Raw genomic sequence first — 16,175 nt, forward strand, 5'->3', positions numbered from 1 at the left:
CTCACTCACCGACTCAATCACCGACCGACCCCTCACCTACTCAATCATTGACCCACTCACCTACTCACTCACCTACTCGTTTACTCACTCACCTACTCCATCATTGACCCACTCACCTACTCACTCACCTCCTCGTTTACTCACTCACCCATTCAATAATTGACCCACTCACCTACTCACTCACCTACTCGTTTCCTCACTCACCTACTCAATCATTGACCCACTCACCTACTCGTTTCTTCACTCACCTACTCGTTTACTCACTCACCGACTCAATCACCCACCGACCCACCCACTCGCCCCGACAAGTGTTGAGGGATTGTCACCGAACCCGCGACGCGATCGCTTTCACGGCCAACTCTGCGAGACGCACGAGCCGCGTGACCTTGAACGCAGCGCACGCGTGAAGCACGCGTGGCCACCCCGAGTGCACGGGCGGGGTGTGGGGTGTGTGAGGGGGTTGTGTGGGGGGTGTGGGGGGTGTAGGGGGTGTGTGGGGGGGGTGTGGGGTGTGTGGGGTTTGGGGGGGGGGGTGTGGGGGGTGTGTGGGGGGGTATGGGGGGTGTGGGGGATGTGTGGGGGATGTGTGGGGGATGTGTGTGGGGATGTGTGGGGGATGTGTGGGGGATGTGTGGGGGATGTGTGGGGGATGTGTGGGGGATGTGTGGGGATGTGTGGGGGGGGGCGTGGGGAGGTGTGGGTGGGGGGGGGTTGTGGGGGGGTGTGGGGGTGTGGGGGTGTGGGTGTGTGTGGGGGGGGATGTGTGGGGTGTGTGGTGTTTGTGTGTGGGGTGTGTGTGGTGTGTGTGGGTGGGTGTAGGGTGTGTGTGTGTGTAGGTGTGTGTGGTGTGTGTGTGGTGTGTGTGTGGTGTGTGTGGGTGTGTGTGTGTGTGGGGTGTGTGTTTGGTGTGTGTGTAGGGTGTGTGTGTGGTTTGTGTGTGTGGTGTGTTGTGGGGTGTGTGGGTGTGTGTAGGGTGTGTGTGTGGTGTGTGTGGGGGGTGTGTGTGGTGGTGTGTGTAGGGTGTGTGTGTGGTGTGTGTGGGGGGTGTGTGTGTGTGGTGTGTGTGGGGTGTGGTGTGTGTGTAGGGTGTGTGTGTAGGGTGTGTGTGTGTGGTGTGTGTGTAGGGTGTGTGTGGTGTGTGTGGGGTGTGTGTGTGGTGTGTGTGGGGTGTGTGTGTGTGTAGGGTGTGTGTGTAGGTGTGGTGTGTGGTGTGTGTGTAGGGTGTGTGTGTGGTGTGTGTGGGGTGTGTGTGTGTGTAGGGTGTGTGTGGGGGTGTTTGTGGTGTGTGGGGGTGTGTGTGTGTAGGGTGTGTGTGGGGGTGTGTGTGTGGTGTGTGTGGGGTGTGTGTGTGTAGGGTGTGTGTGGGGTGTGTGTGTGTGTGGTGTGTGTAGGGTGTGTGTAGGGTGTGTGTGTAGGGTGTGTGTGTAGGGTGTGTGGGGGTGTGTGTGTGTGGTGTGTGTGGGGTGTGTGTGGGTGTAGTGTGTGTGGGGGTGTGTGTGGTGTGTGGGGGTGTGTGTGTGTGTAGGGTGTGTGTGGGGGTGTGTGTGTGTGGTGTGTGTAGGGTGTGTGTAGGTGTGTGTGTAGGGTGTGTGTAGGGTGTGTGTGTGTGTGTGTGTAGGGTGTGTGTGGTGTGTGTGGGGTGTGTGTGTGTGTGTAGGGTGTGTGTGGGGGTGGTGTGGTGTGTGTGGGGTGGTGGGTGTAGGGTGTGTGTGGGGGGTGTGTGTGTGTGGTGTGTGTGGGGTGTGTGTGTGTAGGGTGTGTGTGGGGTGTGTGTGTGTGGTGTGTGGGGTGTGTGTGTAGGGTGTGTGTAGGGTGTGTGTGTAGTGTGGTGTGGGGTGTGTGTGTGTGGTGTGTGTGGGGTGTGTGTGGTGTGTAGGGTGTGGTGTGGGGGGTGTGTGTGGGGGGTGTGTGGGGGGTGTGTGGGGGTGTGTGTGTGTAGGGTGTGTGTGGGGTGTGTGTGTGGTGTGTGTGGGGTGTGTGTGGTGTAGGGTGTGTGTGGGGGTGTGTGTGTGTGTGTGTAGGTGGTGTGTAGGGTGTGTGTAGGGTGTGTGTAGGTGTGTGTGGGGTGTGTTGTGTGTGGTGTGTGTGTAGGGTGTGTGTGGTGTGTGTGTAGTGTGTGTGTGTGTAGGGTGTGTGGGGGGTGTGTGTAGGGTGTGTGTGTGTGTGTGTGTGTGTAGTGTGTGTGTGTGTAGGTGTGTGTGGTGTGTGTGTGTGTAGGGTGTGTGTGGTGTGTGTGTGTGTGTGTAGTGTGTGTGTGTAGGGTGTGTGGGGGGTGTGTGTGTAGGGTGTGTGTGTGTGTGTGTGTGTAGTGTGTGTGTGTAGTGTATGTGTGTGTAGGGTGTGTGTGGTGTGTGTGTGTGGTGTGTGTGTGTAGTGTGGTGTGTGTGTGTGTAGGGTGTGTGTGGTGTGTGTGTGTGGTGTGTGTGTAGTGTGGTGTGTGTGTGTAGGGTGTGTGTGTAGGGTGTGGTGTAGCGTGGTGTGTGTGTGTAGGGTGTGTGGTGTGTGTGTGTGGTGTGTTGTGTAGTGTGGTGTGTGTGTGTAGTGTGTGTGTAGTGTGGTGTGTGTGGGTGTGGGGTGTGTGTGTATAGGGTCTGTGTGTGTGTAGGGTGTGTGTGTAGTGTGGTGTGTGTGGGTGTGGGGTGTGTGTGTATAGGGTGTGTGGTGTGTGTAGGTGTGTGTGTAGTGTGGTGTGTGTGTATAGGGTGGTGTGTATAGGGTGTGTGTGTGTGTAGTGTGTGTGTGTGGTGTGTGTGTAGTGTGGGGTGTGTGTGTAGGGTGTGTGTGTAGGGTGTGTGTGTGGTGTGTGTGTGTGTAGGTGTGTGTGGTGTGTGTGTGGTGTGTGTGTAGTGTGGTGTGTGTGTGTAGGGTGTGTGTGTAGTGTGGTGTGTGTGGGTGTGGGGTGTGTGTGTATAGGGTGTGTGTGTGTGGGGTGTGTGTGTAGTGTGGTGTGTGTGGGTGTGGGGTGTGTGTTAGGGTGTGTGTGTGTAGGGTGTGTGTGTAGTGTGGTGTGTGTGTGTGTGGGGTGTGTGTGTATAGGGTGTGTGGTGTGTAGGGTGTGTGTGTAGTGTGGTGTGTGTGTGTGTGGGGTGTGTGTGTATAGGGTGTGTGTGTGTAGGTGGGTGTGTAGTGTGGTGTGTGGGGTGGGTGTGTGTGTGTAGGGGGTGTGTGTTTAGGGTGTGTGTGTAGTGTGGTGTGTGTGGGGTGTGTGTGTTAGGGTGTGTGTGTGTGTAGGGTGTGTGTGTAGGGTGTGTGTGTGTAGGGTGTGTGTGTAGTGTGGTGTGTGTGGGTGTGGGGTGTGTGTATAGGGTGTGTGTGTAGGGTGTGTGTGTGTGTAGGGTGTGTGTGGGGTGTGTGTGTATAGGGTGTGTGTGGGTGGTGTGTATAGGTGTGTGGGTGTGGGGTGGTGTGTGTAGGGTGTGTGTAGGTTGTGTGTGTGTGTGTGTGTGTGTAGTGGTGTGTGTTTGTGTGTAGGGTGTGTGTGTAGTGTGGTGTGTGTGGGTGTGGGGTGTGGTGTAGGGTGTGTGTGTGTAGGGTGTGTGTAGTGTGGTGTGTGTGTGTAGTGGTGGTGTGTGTGTGTAGGGTGTGTGTAGTGTGGTGTGTGTGGGTGTGGGGTGTGTGTATAGGGTGTGTGTGTGTGTAGGGTGTGTGTAGGGTGTGTGTGTATAGGGTGTGTGTGTGTGTAGGGTGTGTGTGTAGTGTGGTGTGTGTGGGTGTGGGTGTGTGTGTATAGGGTGTGTGTGTGTAGGGTGTGTAGGGTGTGTGTGTATAGGGTGTGTGTGTGTGTAGGTGTGTGTGTGTAGGGTGTGTATGTATAGGGTGTGTGTGTAGGGTGTGTGTGTATAGGTGTGTGTGTGTTGTGGGTGTGTGTGTGTGTAGGGTGTGTGTGTAGGGTGTGTGTGTGTGTGTAGGGTGTGTGTGTGTAGGGTGTGTGTGTATAGGGTGTGTGTGTGTGTGTAGGGTGTGTGGTAGGGTGTGTGTGTAGGGTGTGTGTGTATAGGGTGTGTGTGTGTAGGGTGTGTGTGTGTGTGTAGGGTGTGTGTGTATAGGGTGTGTGTGTATAGGGTGTGTGTGTGTGTAGGGTGTGTGTGTGTGTAGGGTGTGTGTATAGGGTGTGTGTGTGTAGGGTGTGTGTGTGTAGGGTGTGTGTGTATAGGGTGTGTGTGAATAGGGTGTGTGTGTGAATAGGGTGTGTGTATGTGAATAGGGGTGTGTGTGTAGGGTGTGTATGTGTATAGGGTGTGTGTGTATAGGGTGTGTGTGTAGGGTGTGTGTAGGGTGTGTGTATAGAGTGTGTGTGTGTAGGGTGTGGGGTGTGTGTGTGTAGGTGTGTGTGTGTAGGGTGTGTGTGTAGGGTGTGTGTGTAGGGTGTGTGTGTAGGGTGTGTGTTGTAGGGTGTGGGGTTGTGTGTGTAGGGTGTGTGTGTAGGGTGTGTGTGTGTGTGTAGGGTGTGTGTGTGTAGGGTGTGGGGTGTGTGTGTGTAGGGTGTGTGTGTTAGTGTGTGTGTGTGTGTATAGGGTGTGTGTGTGTATAGGGTGTGTGTATAGGGTGTGTGTGTGTATAGGGTGTGTGTGTATAGGGTGTGTGTGTGTATAGGGTGTGTGTGTATAGGGTGTGTGTATAGGGTGTGTGTGTATAGGGTGTGTGTGTGTAGGGTGTGTGTGTGTGTAGGGTGTGTGTATAGGGTGTGTGTGTGTGTGTAGGGTGTGTGTGTGTGTAGGGTGTGTGTATAGTGTGTGTGTGTAGGGTGTGTGTGTGTGTGTAGGGTGTGTGTGTGTGTAGGGTGTGTGTGTGTAGGGTGTGTGTATAGTGTGTGTGTGTGTAGGGTGTGTGTGTGTGTAGGGTGTGTGTATAGTGTGTGTGTGTGTATAGTGTGTGTGTGTGTAGGGTGTGTGTGTGTGTAGGGTGTGTGTATAGTGTGGTGTGTGTAGGGTGTGTGTGTGTAGGGTGTGTGTGTGTGTGTAGGGTGTGTGTATAGTGTGTGTGCGTAGGTGTGTGTGTGTAGGGTGTGTGTATAGTGTGTGTGTGTAGGGTGTGTGTGTGTAGGGTGTGTGTATAGTGTGTGTGTGTATAGTGTGTGTGTGTGTAGGTGTGTGTGTGTGTAGGTGTGTGTATAGTGTGTGTGTGTGTAGGGTGTGTGTGTGTAGGGTGTAGGGTGTGTGTGTGTAGGTGTGTGTGTGTGTAGGGTGTGTGTGTGTGTAGGGTGTGGTGTGTGTGTAGGGTGTGTGTGTAGGGTGTGTGTGTGTGTGTAGGGTGTGTGTGTGTATAGTGTGTGTGTGTAGGGTGTGTGTGTGTGTAGGGTGTGTGTATAGTGTGTGTGTGTAGGGTGTGTGTGTGTGTAGGGTGTGTGTGTGTGTAGGGTGTGTGTATAGTGTGTGGTGTGTAGGGTGTGGTGTGTGTGTGTAAGGTGTGTGTGTGTAGGGTGTGTGTGTGTGTGTGTAGGGTGTGGGGTGTGTGTGTGTGTATAGGTGTGTGTGTATAGGGTGTGTGTGTAGGGTGTGTGTGTAGGGTGTGTGTGTGTGTAGGGTGTGTGTGTGTAGGGTGTGTGTGTGTGTAGGGTGTGTGTGTGTGTAGGGTGTTGTGTGTGTGTAGGGTGTGTGTGTGTGTAGGTGTGTGTGTGTGTGTGGGTGTGTGTGTGTGTAGGGTGTGTGTGTAGGGGTGTGTGTGTGTAGGGTGTGTGTGTAGGGTGTGTGTGTGTGTGGGGTGTGTGTAGGGTGTGTGTGTAGGGTGTGTGTGTGTGTGTAGGGTGTGTGTGTGTGTAGGGTGTGTGTGTGTAGGGTATGTGTGTAGGGTGTATGTGTGTGTAGGTGTGTGTGTGTGTAGGGTGTGTGTGTGTAGGGTGTGTGTGTAGGGTGTGTGTGTAGGGTGTGTGTGTGTAGTGTGTGTGTGTAGTGTGTGTGTGTGTAGGGTGTGTGGGGGTGTGGGGGGGGGCACCTGCGGCTCGGCATGCTACAGGTGCCCCCTCTGGGCTTCACCTCCTTGCGCCTCTTCGGCTGCCCCCTAGCGGGCAGCTCGCTAGGGGGCAGCTCGCTAGGGGGCAGCCCGCTAGGGGCAGCCCGCTAGGGGGCAGCTCGCTAGGGGGCAGCTCGCTAGGGGGCAGCCCCCTAGGGGGCAGCTCGCTAGGGGGCAGCCCGCTAGGGGGCAGCCCGCTAGGGGGCAGCCCGCTAGGGGGCAGCTCGCTAGGGGGCAGCTCGCTAGGGGGCAGCCCCCTAGGGGGCAGCTCGCTAGGGGGCAGCCCGCTAGGGGGCAGCCCGCTAGGGGGCAGCCCGCTAGGGGGCAGCTCGCTAGGGGGCAGCTCGCTAGGGGGCAGCCCCCTAGGGGCAGCTCGCTAGGGGGCAGCCGCTAGGGGGCAGCCCGCTAGGGGGCAGCTCGCTAGGGGGCAGCTCGCTAGGGGGCAGCCCGCTAGGGGGCAGCCCGCTAGGGGCAGCTCGCTAGGGGGCAGCCCGCTAGGGGGCAGCCCCTAGGGGGCAGCTCGCTAGGGGCAGCCCGCTAGGGGGCAGCCCGTTTTAATGGGGGAGGGGAGGGGGAGGGGGGGTATCTCTTGAACGTGATTCAACGTGACGGATAATTAATTAAATATGTCGGGGAATGGGGGAGGGGGGGGGTCACTATGGGATGTCTTGGTGACAACAAAATGAACAATAGTCAAACTGTGATTGTTAAATAATAACTTGATGTGTGTGGGGGGATACACATAATAGCGTTTAGTCCATCACCTGTTTTTTTTATTTGAGTCAACAATTGTTTGTTACCTGCTGCTGTGTGTGTGTACAAGTAGTTCCGCGTGTGATGTGGCTCCCGGACTATTTTTTGTTCATTACTTCTGTGTACCTGCTGTGTGTGTGTGTACAAGTAGTTCCGCGTGTGATTGTGGCTCCCGGCTATTTTTGTTCATTACTTCTGTGTACCTGCTGTGTGTGTGTGTACAAGTAGTTTCCGCGTGTGATGTGGCTCCCGGACTATTTTTTTGTTTATTTCTTCTGTGTACCTGCTGTGTGTGTGTGTGTGTGTACAAGTAGCTCCGCGTGTGATGCGGCTCTCGCATTATTTTTTGTTTATTTCTTCTGCGTACCTGCTGTGTGAGTGTGTACAAGTAGCTCCGCGTGTGATGCGGCTCTCGCACTATTTTTTGTTTATTTCTTCTGTGTACTTGCTGTGTGAGTGTGTACAAGTAGCTCCGCGTGTGATGCGGCTCTCTCACTATTTTTTGTTTATTTCTTCTGTATATCTGCTGTGTATGTGTGTGTACAAGTAGCTCCGTGTGTGATGCGGTTCTCGGACTATTTTTTGTTAATTTTTTCTGTGTACCTGCTGTGTGTGTACAAGTAGCTCCACGCGTGATGCGGCTCTACAAATATTTTGGTCAAAGACACAAAAAAAACACGCAAAAAATTGCGTGCACGTAGGTCGACTCGGCCTCAAATGATCGCACCCGGTGCGGTGTTTGTCAAACATCACAACCAGGGAGACAAAGGCGGCCGGAAGTGGTGGTGCTGCTGGCCACCCACACCCTCTCGTGCGCCGTCACGGCCTTCACAGGTGCTCGCTAACAGCACTTGCCCCAACAGTCTGTTAAGACTATCCGGGTGATCTTTATATTTATATCTACAGAGTGGAGTTCATCGCTTAGCGCGCTGCGCTACGAACCCGGCGATCCGAGTTCGATTCCTACTGACGGCCAACAGCAATGGCAGCGAATATCCGAACCGGTCCTGGGCCTTTCCCTTAGGTCGACTCAGCCTTAAATGAGTCACTGGTGCCGTATGTAAAACATCAGAACTGGGAAGACAAAGGCGGCCGTGGGTGTTGGTCACACACGCACGCCTTACCTTGCGTGCCGTGCCCGTTCGCTAACAGCACTTGCCCCCACAGCCTGTTAAAGCCTATACGGGGATCTTTGTATTTTGTATATGTACGTGAAGGCTTGCATGTATGCAGTGTGTCTGTGTATATGCTACATACCACGGGGAGCGGTAGTGTAGCGGTAAGCACGCAGCGCTATGAACCCGGCGACCCGAGTTCGATGCCCTCTCAATAGTCTGTTAAGGCTTTACGGGGGAGCTTTGTCTTTGTATATACTAAATATACGCGTTTCCGTCTGAATGTATTTCGTGCGTTTGTATATATGTGTGTGCACTTGCCCCAACAGTCCGCCAAGGCTACACGGGGGACCTTTCTCTTTTTCTGTAGTGTAAGCTCGCTTGACGCACCCCCCCCTCCCCCCCCCCGAATCATATAGAACGGCCGATATTTAATCCACGCAGACACGATCAAGGATCAATAATATTAACGTGTTTAAGCAAACAGACAGTCCACCGCCGGCTGCATTAACGAATTAAGTCGTGTTCCTTGGCCACTTATTTTGCCGAGCTGCGTGATATCTGCAGTCAGGGGCACGGTGGCGCACGAAGTGACGTCTCTCCCACAGTGCCACTTCTCCCGGCAGGACTTGTTGTCTGACAGGCAGAGGTCGCAAACGGGGTTTGATTCCTTACCCGTACCCGTACCCGGCCGCACCAGGGTCGCAAATGGGTACCCGTACCCTACCCGAAATGAGTGGCAAACGGTTACTCACCAGTGACTCACGGCCTACCCGTACCCGTACCCGGCCGCACCAGGGTCACAAACGGGTACCCGTACCCGTACCTGGCCAGGTACGGGTAGCCGGGTATCGGGTAGTGTACGAGTATCGGGTACCCGGTTGCGACCTCTGCTGACAGCTGGAGACACTGAACTGTGGCTCATTTGCAGGCCGATGTAGACAAATTATTATCGAGGCTTCACCCCCCTCCCTCCCCCTGTTTCCTATGCGTACATTGTCAGTAGACCCCCACCCCCCCCATACGCACGCGTACGCAATTGGGTGCCCCCCCCCTCTCTCCACCCTCTGTGCGTACGAGATGGATGGCCCCTTAGTTGTTCGCTGACAGCCCCGTGTCCCAACAATCTGTTGAAGTTGTAGTAACAACTCGAGCAAGCGTGGAACGTTGCGCCAACGTTAAATTCACGTTGGCATCTTCTTGTTTCTTTCGGTAAAGTCACGTAGAAGGGAAGTAATAAAATAATAAAAATAAAACATAATAAAACAATTCTCACGACGTTTCGGCTACAACGCAAGCAGCCGTCTTCAGGTGAAGAATGAGACACTACCAAACTAGGAGCTTATATATAAGCTGCATTGGGGGTTGAAGAGCGCCTTAACAAAAAGAATGTGCATGTGAAGAGGGATTTAGCATATTCATGGAAAATGCGTAGGCGTTGGGCGGGGGGTGTCAAAGTCATATTATGCCCATGCATTATGCAGGATCAGCAGCAACCAAGGGGGGTGCAGGGATTAGCAGTAACAAAGGAAAGGAATGTTAATGATATGTAGCTGCAGTTACTCAACAACACGTAGAAAACTAAAGTATAAACTACATAAAAAACTAAAGTATAAACTGCATCGCACCATCAGTATACTTACTATACTCTATAATAAGCTGAGTTACTAACAGCAAGTAATACATTACAATTTTACCTCGTAAAAATTCTATAATATGCTTCCATCTAAACCTTATTCTCTTACATCACACGAGCATATACCGTACTATATACTGCCATAGATAAACCCAACATTAAATTATATACTGTATTGCTGTAAACCAACCTATATCTTATACATTTAATATCACACTATGTATTATTCTACACACCCTAATGTGTATCGAAATGGTTTATTACGTCCTTCCAATGATTGCTGAGCCAGAATCCATCTTCTCGGTTAAAGTTGTCTCTGTGTTTGTATATGTGGATCGCCTCATGAACGAATCTCTCATGATAGCCAGATGGCTTGCAGAGAACCTCTGTCTTGGAGAAGTCAATATCATGTGAGCCCACTGAGTTGTAACAGTGATCTGCCACGGCTGAGGTGTTAGTCCTACCGTGTTTCAGGTCAGCTTTATGTTCACGGATGCGGTCCGAGACATGTCGTTTGGTTTCCCCAATGTAACTGCTACCACAGAGGCAACTTAGTTTGTAGACGCCAGGGTACTGTATGTCTGGAACCACATCTTTTACAGACGGTACCAGATCACGGATTTTATGTACTGTGTTGAATCGGACCTGGATCTTGTGTTTAATCAGGATTTTGGAGATCTTTTTTGTGACCCCAGCAATGTAGGGTAAGGTGATGGTCTTGAAAGGCTCCTCAACAGGATCCTTCTTGATGGTTGGAGTGATGGCTTTGCGGATTGTATAGTCGGAGTAACCATTTGCCTTAAGAGCTTGGCGTACGTGTTTGAGTTCACTGGAAATGTGTTCATGGTCGGAGATGCATTGGGCTCTATGATATAGAGTCTTGATGAGGGAATTCTTCTGAGATGGATGGTGGTGGGAATCCGGTTTTAGATAAGCATCCGTGTGGGTGGCTTTCCTGTAGACAGAGTGGCTCATTGAACCATCAGGTCTCCTTTTGATTAGGACATCCAAAAAGGGTAGCTTGCCATCATTTTCGACTTCCATGGTGAATCTGATGGCTGGGTGTATGGAATTGATGTGGTCGAGAAATTGGTCTAGAGCAGGCCGGCCATGTGGCCAGATGACAAAAGTGTCGTCTACGTACCTCTTCCATAAGGTCGGGCGTAGAGTGGCAGTCTGGATGGCGTCCGTCTCAAATTTCTCCATGAAGATGTTGGCTACAACCGGAGATAGGGGGGAGCCCATTGGGGTGCCCTCAATTTGCTTGTAGAAGGTTCCATTCCAGGTGAAGTATGTATGGTTAAGCAGTGTCTCACCAGGGGGGGTACCCCAGCATTCAGTCCTTGATGAACCAAGTCTTCAATGATTGCGATGGTGTCAGGCACAGGTACCTTGGTGAACAAGGAAACCACATCAAAACTGACAAGCAGGTCGTCTGGGGACAGGGCAATCCCCTTGATTGTCGATACCAGGTCAGTAGAGTTTAGTACTGCAGAGGTGGTTTTTCCAGTGAAAGGCCGTAGGATTTCGGACAAAAAACGAGCCAGTTTGTAAGTGGGGGAGTTGATAGTAGAGACAATGGGACGAAGAGGTGTATCTTCTTTATGTATCTTTGGCAAGCCGTACAATCTTGGTGGTCTGGCTGCAGAAGGTTTCAACGAGAACTGTTTGGTCTGATCAATTAATGCGGTTGAAGCAGAAATGATGTTGTTGGTTTTGGAGACGAGGCTGTTGGTGGGGTCTCTTTTTATTTTTGTATAGCTGCCATCGTTTAGTAGTTCTTGAATTTTGTTGTTGTATTCTATTTTGTCCATGATGACAGTGGCATTGCCTTTGTCGGCTGAGAGGATGACAATGTCATCCCTCTTTTTTAATTGAGCTAATTCAAAACGCTCCTCTTTGCTGATGTTGCTAGCTGGCATCTTAGCGTTTTTGAGGGTTACAGAGATTTCGGATCTTGCTGGCATGTTTTGCTGCGACGTTGGTTCAACGTTGGCATGTTTACCGGGACAATGACATCCTTGTCTAATACTATATGTGTACGTTACAGTTACGTGTGCTGTCTGTGTGGTTGTTTGTATACTGTATCTGTATGTTGCGAGGAGCGGTGGTGGAGGGATTAGCGCGCCTGCACTACGAACCCGGCGACTCGAGTTCGACTCTCGCTCACGGCCAACACCAGTGACGATTGTATTTATCTGCACCGGTTCTGGATCTCCCCTGGGTTAACTCAGCCTCAAATGAGTACCTGGTGAGCTGTGTAGTAAACATCGCCACTGGGGAGACAAAGGCGGCCGGGCGCGGTGCTGGCCACTCACCCCTTTGCGTGCCGTGCCGGCTTTCATAGGTCCTCGCTAACAGCACTTGGCCCAACAGTCTGTTAAGGCTATACGGGGGAGCTTTGTCTTTGTGTCCGTATGTTCGCGGGTGAGTCCGTGGGTAGAAGTGGAGCTGAGTGGACTTGCCGATGACCAGTACCAGCGGTGTCAATCGGCCTCTGTGGAGGAGGAGGCTCGTGAAGGACGCTGCTGCTACTGCTGGACAGTTGAAGGCAGTCGCCCTCCAGCAACAACGGAGGGCGGAGGAGCGACGCTCACAACAACGAGTCGAGCGCCGGGCGGATAAAACGCAGCGAGGTGGCACAGTGGGGGAGTACAGGTGGTGCCCCAACAGCCGGCGAAGGCTTAACGGATGATCTTTGTCTTTATATGAGTATGTTATGTTTGTATATAATAACAAATATGTATAGATAGCACGTGTTCATCCGTGCATAGATGCTGCCTGACGCAATACTAGGGGCGCCACGGTGGCGAGATGTTAACTACCTCGCCTGGTATGCAGGAGGTCGTGGGTTCGATCCCGACCCTGACGCCTGCTGTGTGTTTGGAGTTTGCGTGTCTCTCATCATCATCACGGTGGCTAGGAGATGTTAACTACCTCGCCTGGTATGCAGGAGTGCGTGGATTCGATTCCGACCCTGACGCCTGCTGTGTGTTTGGAGTTTGCGTGTCTCTCATCATCATCACGGTGGCTAGGAGATGTTAACTACCTCGCCTGGTATACAGGAGGTCGTGGGTTCGATCCCGACCCTGACGCCTGCTGCTGTATATTTGAAGTATGCGTGTCTCTCTCTCCGTGGTGGTCGCGTGGATTTTTCTCGGGTCCTCCGCTGTTAACCCCTCCACATTTAAAATCGACGTCAAGCGTTTAGAGAGTATTCGCCTGCTATAGATGTCCACGTGATGATGACGATGATGAGCCCACGTCGTTGAGCGATCATCTGTGATAGCCAGGTCGCTTCTGACCAGCCACGTAGCTTCCGTGCGGCCTTACCTGGTAACATGAAATACACACACAACTTTTGAATGGTTCGCGCGCACCGCACTTGCAAATGCAGAGGTGGCCAGAAACATTGGGGGACATCTCTAAACCCCCCCCCCCAGTCCCCTTCCACTCCCCCTCCAACCCCCCACTGCCTCTGTTCACCCCGCAGTCGGTCGTGTGCGGTGTGGTAAAATGTGGGTCGTTTTATTTTTCTGTAAATCTAAATTCAAACACCATTTGATGTATTCATACGTTCACAGTGTGTGTGTGTATATGCACGCTACATATACACACACGTGCACACTCGATCCTTACTTTCAAGCCCTTGTTTTTTTTTTTATAAATCCACTGCTGGATGAATGAAGCCCTCCCACACACTGTGTTCGCCATGGGCGAGAGGGGGGGGCTAGTGGTTATTGTTTGACCATACTACTCACCACGCTGGTAATTGCGGATTAGCTGGGTCATCCTTGCGTTGTTTGCACTCCACCTCTCTGGCCTCTCCTCGATGAAGGATCATTGCCCGAAACGTCGCCTACATTATATACACACACACAAACCGTGGGCACGAGAAGATGAAGGCGCAGCATCTGCAAACGCTGCTCGCGCAACTGCTGACGGATGGACCGCCACCATCGGGAGCTCTAGAGAGAGAGAGAGACATCCTCGATGTATCTTCTTGGTTATAATCGGTTCTTTACCCTTCTATCTGGCAACAAAACTGACACCTTTTTTCTATCCCTTCTATCTGTTGCCAGATAGAAGGGTAAAGAACCGATTATCATATTTTACTGGCAAATGAGGTCCCCATAGTGTAGATCTTCTTGGTTCTTTCGGTAAAGTAACGTAGAATGGAAATAATAAAATAATAAAAATAAAACATTATAAAATAGTTCTCACGACGTTTCGGCCACAACGCAAGCAGACTCTGTCTTCTCGACAGACCTGTTCTCCACCTGAGGACGGCTGCTTGCGTTGTGGCCGAAACGTCTTATTTTTATTATTTTATTATTTCCATTCTACGTGACTTTACCGAAAGAACCAAGAAGATGAATCCCTGCAGTCACGAAAGCTTAAAATCGAAAAATCCTCGATGTACTCTTCCACGCTGCCCCGCCAGACGGACGACTCGAAGGAGGTGCCAGTGACCCCTCACTCTGTACCCCACCACGACACGCGATTCACATCCCGATCGCCTGACTGCTGGAGATTTGATAACAACAACAACAACAACAAAATGACGTGCATCGTTATTTCAACTGCCGCGCCCGGAGATCGAGTTGACCTGACTTACCGACCTCTGGATTGCAAGCCCAGTGGCTTGTTTGTTTAAAGCACGGCAGCATCATCGCCATGTAAGTAAACACGTCCAGACAAATCACGATGAAAAAGGGATGGATTTAGAGAGGTGGAAGGTGGAGAGGGGGGAGATGGATGGGGGGGGGGGGGAAGTGTGGGGGGGGGTGAAGTGGGGGGGGGGGTGAAGTGGGGGGGGGTGAAGTGGGGGGGGGTGAAGTGGGGGGGGGGGGTGAAGTGTGTGGGGGGGGATGAAGTGGGGGGGGGGTGAAGGGGGGGGGGTGAAGTGTTAGGGGTGGTGAAGGGGGGGGGGGTGAAGTGTGGGGGGGTGAAGTGGGGGGGGGGTGAAGTGTGGGGGGGTGAAGTGGGGGGTGAAGTGTGGGGGGGTGAAGTGTGGGGGGTGAAGTGGTGTGGGGGGGGTGAAGTGTGTGGGGTGGAGTGGGGGGGGTGAAGTGGGGGGTGAAGTGTGGGGGGGTGAAGTGGGGGGGGTGAAGTGGGGGGTGAAGTGTGGGGGGTGAAGTGGTGTGGGGGGGGTGAAGTGTGTGGGGTGGAGTGTGGGGGGGTGAAGTGGGGGGTGAAGTGGGGGGGTGAAGTGGGGGGGGGTGAAGTGGGGGGTGAAGTGTGGGGGGGTGAAGTGGGGGGATGAAGTGGGGGGGGTGGAGTGTGGGGGGGGGTGAAGTGTGGGGGTAGAGTGGGGGGGTGGAGTGTGGGGGGTGAAGTGGGGGGGGTGAAGTGGGGGGGGTGGAGTGGGGGGGGTGGGGTGGGGGGGGGGTGAAGGGTGGGGGGGTGAAGTGGGGGGGTGAAGGGTGGGGGGGGTGAAATGTGGGGGGAGGTGAAGTGGGGGGGGGTGGAGTGTGGGGGGGGTGAAGGGTGGGGGGGTGAAGTGGGGGGGGGGGGCAGGAGGCAGCTGTCACGCATCACCTCCCGCCCCCCCACAACGCGGCACAGAGGTAATGAGATCAAGAGGGGTGCTGATGGTGGTTAGAGTGGGGGGGGGGAGTAGGGGGGGGGGGCTACGCGAAGCAAGGCCGTACTAGCCCCCCCCCACCACCAGCCCCTTCCACAAAAAGTAAAAAACATCCTTGCCCAATTACAGATAATCACCCTTAATTACCAATGCTGCCGCACGCCATTATGCCCAATTAGGATATCTTATAATAATAAATAAGTCGACAATGGCTTTCACCCTTAGGAGCGTTACACATTCCCTGTGCCGTGCGTGCTTGTCCGGCGAAGATCATGGGCCATGTCCCAGGGTACACGTCTCCCGAGGAGATGGAACGAGGAGCCGCTCTGTGTGTGTGTGTCTGCCGGTGCAAGATGGATTGTTACAACAACAAGAACAACAACGGAGGAGGGTCGACGTTCACAACAGCGAGCGAAGCGGCTGGGGGGGGGGGGGTGCTTCGGTGGCTAGGAGATGTTAACTACCTCGCCTGGTATGCAGGAGGTCGTGGGTTCGATCCCGACCCCGATGCCTGCTGTTGTATATTTGCAGTTTGCAGTGTCTCTATCTCTCTCTCATCATCATCACGGTGGCTATGAGATGTTAACTACCTCGCCTGGTGTGCAGGAGGTCGTGGGTTCGATCCCGACCCCGATGCCTGCTGTTGTATATTTGCAGTTTGCAGTGTCTCTATCTCTCTCTCGTCATCATCACGGTGGGCTATGAGATGTTAACTACCTCGCCTGGTGTGCAGGAGGTCGTGGGTTCGATCCCGACCCCGATGCCTGCTGTTGTATATTTGCAGTTTGCAGTGTCTCCTCTCTCTCTCATCATCATCACGGTGGCTATGAGATGTTAACTACCTCGCCTGGTATGCAGGAGGTCGTGGGTTCGATCCCGACCCGATGCCTGCTGTTGTATATTTGCAGTTTGCAGTGTCTCTATCTCTCTCTCATCATCATCACGGTGGCTATGAGATGTTAACTACCTCGCCTGGTATGCAGGGGTCGTAGGTTCGATCCCGACCCTCACGCCTGCTGCTGTATATTTGAAGTTTGCGTGTCTCGCTCTCTCTCCGTAGTGAAATGTTAACTCTCGCCTGGTATACAGGAGGTCGTAGGTTCGATCCCAACCCTGACGCCAGCTGTGTGAGTTT

General features: G+C 53.1%; 1 protein-coding gene across 1 annotated transcript; it reads left to right on the top strand.

The window, feature by feature from the left end:
* Positions 1-6,001: 6,001 nt before the first annotated feature.
* LOC133339232 (acanthoscurrin-2-like) lies at positions 6,002-6,329 on the top strand (the record flags this gene model as incomplete). Its single annotated transcript, XM_061547381.1, has 1 exon — positions 6,002-6,329. A coding segment is annotated over one exon (328 nt), but the record flags the coding sequence as incomplete, so codon positions are not given.
* Between the last annotated feature and the right edge of the window lie 9,846 nt (positions 6,330-16,175).

The sequence above is a fragment of the Lethenteron reissneri genome, unplaced genomic scaffold, assembly GCF_015708825.2.
Source record: "Lethenteron reissneri isolate LAM-NWPU_2019-01 unplaced genomic scaffold, ASM1570882v1 scaffold_1683, whole genome shotgun sequence".
Classification (NCBI taxonomy): Eukaryota; Metazoa; Chordata; class Hyperoartia; order Petromyzontiformes; family Petromyzontidae; genus Lethenteron; species Lethenteron reissneri.